This window comes from Sardina pilchardus, chromosome 4 (genome assembly GCF_963854185.1).
Source record: "Sardina pilchardus chromosome 4, fSarPil1.1, whole genome shotgun sequence".
Classification (NCBI taxonomy): Eukaryota; Metazoa; Chordata; class Actinopteri; order Clupeiformes; family Clupeidae; genus Sardina; species Sardina pilchardus.
Window position 1 is genome coordinate 6,798,501 of NC_084997.1, and position 7,500 is coordinate 6,806,000.

General features: G+C 51.7%; 1 protein-coding gene across 4 annotated transcripts in view; it reads left to right on the top strand.

The window, feature by feature from the left end:
* Positions 1-7,500, top strand: part of osbpl6 (oxysterol binding protein-like 6) — a 38,950-nt gene that overhangs the window by 21,470 nt on the left and 9,980 nt on the right. For all 4 annotated transcript variants that reach the window (XM_062533869.1, XM_062533871.1, XM_062533872.1 and 1 more), the window contains 6 exons: positions 977-1,145; positions 1,294-1,424; positions 3,402-3,509; positions 4,255-4,389; positions 5,760-5,847; positions 6,843-7,096. In XM_062533869.1, coding sequence (XP_062389853.1) covers positions 977-1,145; positions 1,294-1,424; positions 3,402-3,509; positions 4,255-4,389; positions 5,760-5,847; positions 6,843-7,096 — 885 coding nt within the window. The remainder of the gene's footprint in view (positions 1-976; positions 1,146-1,293; positions 1,425-3,401; positions 3,510-4,254; positions 4,390-5,759; positions 5,848-6,842; positions 7,097-7,500) is intronic.

Consider the following 7,500-nt stretch of genomic DNA (forward strand, 5'->3'; position numbering starts at 1 on the left):
CGCAACATTCACTCTGTGTCTGTCTCTGCTGCTCTGCTCAATCTGACCCCCCAAACACACAATTACCCGCCTCTGCCCAAATTTACACTCTTCAAAGCCTGACCAGTCCTTTAGTCCCTCCATTGACCACTCTTGCTACAATGTTCATGCTTTGGGCTCAAGGTCCTTTTAGTGAAGCAAGGGGTAGAAATTAACTGCTATATATTTATTACCTGCTTTACCTGCAGATGCGTCAGGTTGTGTTGCTCAGTGCTTTGACACCGGTGACAGTGACCATGTCCATGAGCGTCTTTTGTTTAAAGCCTCTAGTGCGTGCTCTCTGCACTGAGTGCCGTCCCAGGCAGCCCAGAGTGAATGTGTGCGGCGTGGTGCCAGACTTGGGTGGTGGGGGTACTGAAGTGGAGCTCGCGCCTCTACATGCACATGCACACGCTCTCATGGCAAAACAAAAAAAGGAACGGTTGCGTGGTGGAATGGATCCATTCCACCGCTCACCTGTGCGGCTGCTCTTCTCTCGGCCCTGTGTGTTGATTATAAATGTGCGGGGTTGCGTGCGGGAAACCATTTGTGTGATCGAGGGGAGACTCAGCAACCTGACAGAATGAAAGGCAGCAGAGCTAGCACGCCGTCTGCAAACCGGCAGGCGGGGAGAGGGGGGAACTCATTCTATTTATCTGCCTGTATCATGTCCTTCGGCTCTCATCGAGCAGATTCAACAACATTTACGACCCCTCTGCAGATGCCGCTATATTGTGAGTAGCCTGAGCCCTCTCCCTCTGCAAGCCCATAATGTCACCTTGCTGAGTCAGCCTTTCACAACTCAATATCGGTCTGTACTGAAGCGTGGGAGATACGTTGGGGGGGGCTTGCATGCTTCTACATAGTGTTGTCCCTGTTGGCTGCTGGCAGTGAGGTTTGTGGTGGGTGTTTTCCGTGCGTGCACTTGGTGACCGTGTCCCCGTTGACCCCCCCTAAGGTCCCTATCAGCGCCAGCATGTCCCCAGTGCGGCTGCACTCGTCCAACCCCAACCTGTGCGCTGAGCTGGGGGACTTCCAGAACCCCGCCGCCCGGCTCACCGAGAGCATGGAGGGGGCCGGGGACTACATCAAGCTGCAGGAGGACTTCTGCCTCATCGCCCAGAAAGGTAGCGGACAGACCAACGGGAGGGGGGGGGGGGCAGGAGAGCGGAGAGGCTGGTGGCCAGTGAAGAAGCACTCAGTGCTGTGGGTTGAGAAGGAGCACTGCCCTGTCTGTGCTCTAACGCCATGTCCTCGTGTCTCACCTGTTCCCAGTGCACTCCCTCCTGAAGTCGGCCTTCAACACGGTGGCCATTGAGAAGGAGAAGATCAAGCAGGCGCTGTCGGAGCAGGAGCAGGTGGGCCCGTCCACTCAGATCGTCACCCTCAGGCACTCTCTATCACAGGTGAGGAGACGTGGACAATGACATCCACTGCTGTCAGCAGACAAGTCACAGAGCCCCACAGTCCATTTCACATCCAGTTTTCACACCAGTTTCAATACGACGAGCCATTTCACACATTGAGATCAAATGTCCACCCCCTCGCCGCTTTCATTTCCTCATGCATATGTGGAATTAAATCAGACATGTATTGGATATGTGCCAGCACGACTTCTGTTTTCAACTTGCACAACGTTGAAAATGTCCGCAATCTTTTACCTTTTTGCATCTCCATTACACATAATGTTATTTTCACGTACACCACTGGCAGAACGGCGAAATTAAAGAAGATGAAAGATAGAGATGGAAAGGCTCTCCACTTTCTTTTTTGCCTCAAAATAAAACCATTAGCCTATTTTGTGGACTTAGCCATTGAAATAGCCTAATAATGCAAGCTTGCGTTATTTTGTGCATTTGTAGTGCCGCCTGTATGCTTGCTTACATTTCAATGTCTAAAATCCCTCTGGTGTGCACGCTGGTTGTCTGTTAGCTAGTGAACCATGTAAAAACAGATATTTGATGTGGGCCATTCTGGAACATATGTTATCTTATGTACTGTATGTGCATAGAGAAGTGGCTTTGTAAATGCACCCTCTGCGTTAAGCATAGAGTATGTAACTCTTGGAAAATGCTTCTGAGACTTCCAGTATGTTGGAGTGGCTGGAGAGAGACGAACAGCTCAGTGAAGGCTGAGCACTGAATCACTGCTGCCCTTTTACTATAGAGATGAAGCTGAATCTTCGCTGGCACCACCAGTTAAGCTCCAGCCCAATTCGATTGTATTAATATATGGCGCCATTAATAATAGACATTGTTTCAAAGCTCTTTACAGAGCCCAATGCATAAACCCTTTACAACAAGCACAAGCACAAGGTCCAGGAGCCTTAGAACAATCACAAGGTCCAGGAGCCTTAGAACCAGCAAAATCACTAGGTACAGGAGCCTGTTCAACACCTATGATGGATCACTCGACAGTCCTGCTGTATGGAGAGATTTCTATGACTCATGAGAAAGTGTACACAGAGTAATGAGAGGCTTATTTGATGTGCAGATACGATCAATGCCGCTGGTTTACCGTGATTTGAAGGAAGAAGAAACCGTTTGGAGATGAAAGAGGTGGGAGGGGGCACATAGTTAATTGGCGCACATTATCTTTCTCCGTGTAATTGGAAATAAGATTAACACCGCTTTAGATTTGTGCAAAGGGTGAAGTTCATTAACTTTGGCCCACGGGACTGTCTTTGGGTGTAGATGATTAGGCTGCAGTGGTCACACGGAGGGAGATGGGCTTTAGACATCGTTTGCAATTAACAAACGCTTTTATTGAAGGCCTTTTTTTCTGGGTAATGAGTCCAACCTCAGATTTTTAAAGTGTTAAGGCAGTTTATTTAGCTGTTTTTCGCTTCTCATTTCAGTTAGTGGTAGTTCGAAAACTAATTTTAGACTGCGAGGGTAGACTGCCAGACAGTGTTTCTTGGTAAGTTGCTGTTGAGTTATTAATTTTCCTGGTGTGCGTGCATGTGTGTGAAAGAGGATCTTGATCATGGTGTAAACACGTCCTTCATTTTGACGGAAGCCCGCAGTGAGGACAGCTGCTTTCCATGTCACTGATCTTTGTGGAGAGCGAGAGGCAGAGAGAGAGAGAGAGAGAGAGAGAGAGAGAGGTGGTGCAGAGAGATGTCTGTCTCTAAACAGTCCCTTCACCCACACCCTGCTCACCAAAAGAAAAGCCCTTTGGCTTTTGAGAGCATTCACCCCCCCCCCCTTTCTGAGTGCAGCTTTTTCTGTCAGGTGCTTTAGAAAGGACTGCAATATTTGTGTGGCCATAAATAGCACAGCTGCACCCTGTTGTTTGTTTTAATATAATCGTTTAGCCCACGCTCGCTGTTGCAGGAGGCCAGCGGGGCTTTGTTTGTGATGTTGTTGGTGATATTGTTTCAGGCCCTGTCCCAAAACGCTGAGCTTCGGACCCGTCTGAACCGAATCCATTCCGAGTCGGTGCTCTCTGATCAAGTGGTCAGTGTCAACATCATCCCCAGCCCTGATGAGGTAGGATAGCCACTGTAATCACGGCAAGTCAGCTAATCTTTTTATCCACTCAGAGTGACCCCGGCGTAACCTGGCGACCTTTCCTGGCGTAACTTAATGCCGTTTTCTGGGAAGGCCGCGACTGCAGTCGGGATTTCTAGTTGGCATTAGGTGGATTTGTTTTTGTCGGTGGAGGCATCAGGGATATGTCTGTGATAAGAGAGAATATTCAGAAGCCCTGCCGCACAGGATTTGCCTGCATGATGATGGATTGTGAACGCGAGATGAGCTCTCCATTATGCATGAACTGCCTTCTAGCTTGGCACACACGCTGCAACCGTATCAGGCAACTCCATATTAAAAATGATGATGAAAGATGTTAGTTAGCATACACAGTACACTGGAGGCCAACTGAAAAAAAAACAAGACATTAGCACAATGTGATCTGAATCATAGGATGTACTGTAAGTCTCAGAATAAAAATGGTGGCTGGTGAAGACTGCTTGTGCTCACCGCTCCAGTTCAGAGACTGTTGGAGAGTCTGGATGAAAGCAGTGGGCTAGCGGAGGCTCATCCGTGCAAGTGTAGAGCTCAGAGCACATGTGAATCCTGCACACAGTGTGCCGTTGGAATCCCCAACACTGCGTCCTCCAGTGCCTCCCCATACTGAACGCTGAACACTGAACCAGAATTGACTGGCATTCCCCACCTCCAACTCCCCCACCCCCCAACCCCCACCCTATCTCTTCTTCCCTCTCACTAACAGGCCGAGCAGATCGTCATGGGAATCCCGCTCACGTCTCAAGCCTCCAATGAGAGCCGGCTGTCCATGTCTGAGTCGGTGTCGGAGTTCTTCGACGCCCAGGAAGTGCTGCTGTCAGCGAGCTCTTCGGAAAATGAGGTAAGCACGGGGGAGGGAGGAAGAGGAGGGTGGAGGAGGAGGAGGAGGAGGAGGAGGAGGGTTAGGGGGCAGCAGGGGACGGCCCGGAGCAGATGGAGCCGGAGAGCCCTGCGGGGGTGGACAGGTGCAGCAGGCGCTCCAGGGCAGCGCGGACGGAGCTATTGAGTTAGCGGCGCTAACGAGCGCAGAGACGAGGACGCAACAGGCCTCAGAAGAGAGTCAGTCCACCGCTGCCGAGAGAGGAGCGCAGCGGAGACTACATCTGCATTTTCTCTCCTCCGTCATATCTCCCCAGTCGGCTGTTGGCGGAGCGTGGCGCTGTCACGGGGCGTTTGTTTCAAACTCACATGCCGAGTTGGCGCGGCGGCTGAGAGATTAGACTTGTAATTTGGCTGTCTTTCTGCGAGCGTTACAGCTTCGTTATTTTGTCTCCGCCGAGAACGGTTCGCTCGGCTTGTCGGAGGGGGGAAATGGATGGGCTCGTTCATTTGCAGTCAGACTTCCCTCGCTCGCGGCAGTCGGTTTCGCCGCTGCGATCGCGGCGGGGGTGAGTGTCAGAGCCCGCGCCGAAGCCGGCGCTCTGTGGCAGTGATGACCTAAAGGCCGACCGGCTCTCGTGGTCCAGCTGTGTCCATAATGTGCTGGACTGTCGCCGCCCACAGAGCAGACATAACATCCACTCCACCGCGTTAGCCACAGCTAGCCCTGCAGCGCGCATAGGGCATCTGGGCTCCAGACAGATGGACAGTGTCCAGTAAGCGTCCATGTAATCGGTAATAGCCATAACAAAAGGAGACATGATGTGAGTAATGCACGTGTAGGTTCCACAGTGTTAAGGTACGAGCACTGAGCCCCATAAGCACTCTCTTGGCATTAATCAATGGCCACAGCGCCTGCATGAGCTCTTTCCCTTTTTTTGTTCTGAGGCACAGGAACATACACTGCAGCATTTCACGGTGTGGCAGCCGCAAGTCGTGACGCAGTCTTAACTGATTTCTCACCCCAGTGTTCTCCAGCAAGGACTGCAGAGAGAGGAGAGAGAGTTGGTGTGTGTGTCTGTGTGTGTGTGTGTGTGTGTGAGAGAGAGAGAGTTGGTGTGTGTGAGAGAGAGAGAGAAAGAGAGAGAGAGAGAGAGAGAGAGAGAGAGGGAGGAAGAGAGGGGGAAGAGATAGTAGACAGCAGCAAGAAGAGAAAATTGACTTTGGCATCCTCATGCTTTCTCCATAGGCTGCTGCTGGGGCTAGTTGGTGGCGGTCCAAACTGACCCCCCCTCGCCCCTCCCCCTCGCCTCTCCCCGTCCCCAACAGAGAAAAAAGGAAGAGCCGCCTCAATCTAACCCACTCTCCCCGCTTCTGTCTCCTGTCTTGCAGGCATCAGACGATGAGTCATACGTCAGCGATGTGAGCGATAACATTTCCGAGGACAACGCCAGCGTCAATGACAACGTCTCCCGACAAAGTAGGCGGCCCTCTCTCTTCTCTTCTCTTCTCTTCCTGGTGCTCCATTAGAGAGAGAGGCTAATGTGATGGAGGGATGAGGAGGAAAGGAAGAGAGGAGGGAAAGGGGAGGAGAGGAGCGGGCAGGGAAGGTGGAGCTGTGGGCGGCCCTTTGTGTCACTGCTGTCCACTCCTGCCCACCCACTGTCCATCCAGCCCTTCCTCTCATAATTAGAGGTCACCTTGTGAAGACCCCTGCCTCCACAGTTAATACGTTTGCCCCCTGGAAGGCTTCAGTGTTCAGTGTTAACTTTCAGAACTTAATCACTCTGTACTCGACCACATATACAGATTCACTCAATTACCTGAGTTACATGATAAGCTCTGTCTTAGGAAAATACGTTCAGAAAGCTGTTCTGATTTGGAAATGATCCACGGGGTTGCAGCAGGGCCGTTGTCTTTGGAGCCCCAAAGCACCGCTGCTTGTTCCCACACCCTCCCACCTAATCCAATCTTGCTGCAGTGGCCTGAACCATCCATCACAAACATGACCAGTGCCTCACCTACACTTAATAGCTGGGCCAGCCACTGGCACATAATTGTAAGACACATGATTAGGATTTAAGACAGTCTAGACATAAGACCACTAGTTCACCTTGTTTTGTCCTTTGGAACATTCTTTTGCCTTTGCCTCACACCTTCCTCATACCTCATAGATTGACTTGGACAGATATTAACTTGCTCACTGCCCCATGCAATAGCCTGTCTGTGTTGATAAGGCACGGTCCGGAATGAGGAACAACACAGGATTTTCCCCACATTTTTTTACTAATAGTCTCACTATTGGATTCCCCTGTATGATCTAATAGCCAGATATCCCAGTAGTGGTAGTTTTATCAAATCGTTCAAGCTTAATCAGAATGCTGTGAGAGCAACTGCTTTGGAAGGCAAATGCTATCGAGTTCCTCTTAAGCTCCCTCCTGAGGTCCGACTGGCTCTGCGATGTTTGGTTTGCAGTTGCCAACGGCGACCTGGCCGGCGGTGCCTTCCGGAACGGACGCCGCTCGTGCCTGCCCGCGCCCTCCCCGGACACCAGCAACATCAACCTGTGGAACATCCTGCGCAACAACATCGGCAAAGACCTGTCCAAGGTGTCCATGCCCGTGGAGCTCAACGAGCCGCTCAACACGCTGCAGCACATGTGCGAGGAGCTGGAGTACACCGAGCTGCTGGACAAGGCCGCCGACACCGAGGACCCCTACGAGCGCATGGTACGGCCAGCGCCGCTCACACACACGCAGACAGGACACGCAGGACACACACATGCAGACAGGACACGCAGGACACACACGTAGACAGGACACGCAGGACACACACGCAGACAGGACACGCAGGACACACACACGCAGACAGGACACGCAGGACACACACATGGAGACAGGACACGCAGGACACACACATGCAGACAGGACACACAGGACACACACATGCAGACAGGACACACACATGCAGACAGGACACGCAGGAGACACACATGCAGACAGGACACACACATGCAGACAGGACACGCAGGACACACACACACAGACAGGACACGCAGGACACACACATGCAGACAGGACACGCAGGACACACACATGCAGACAGGACACACAGGACACACACACGCAGACAG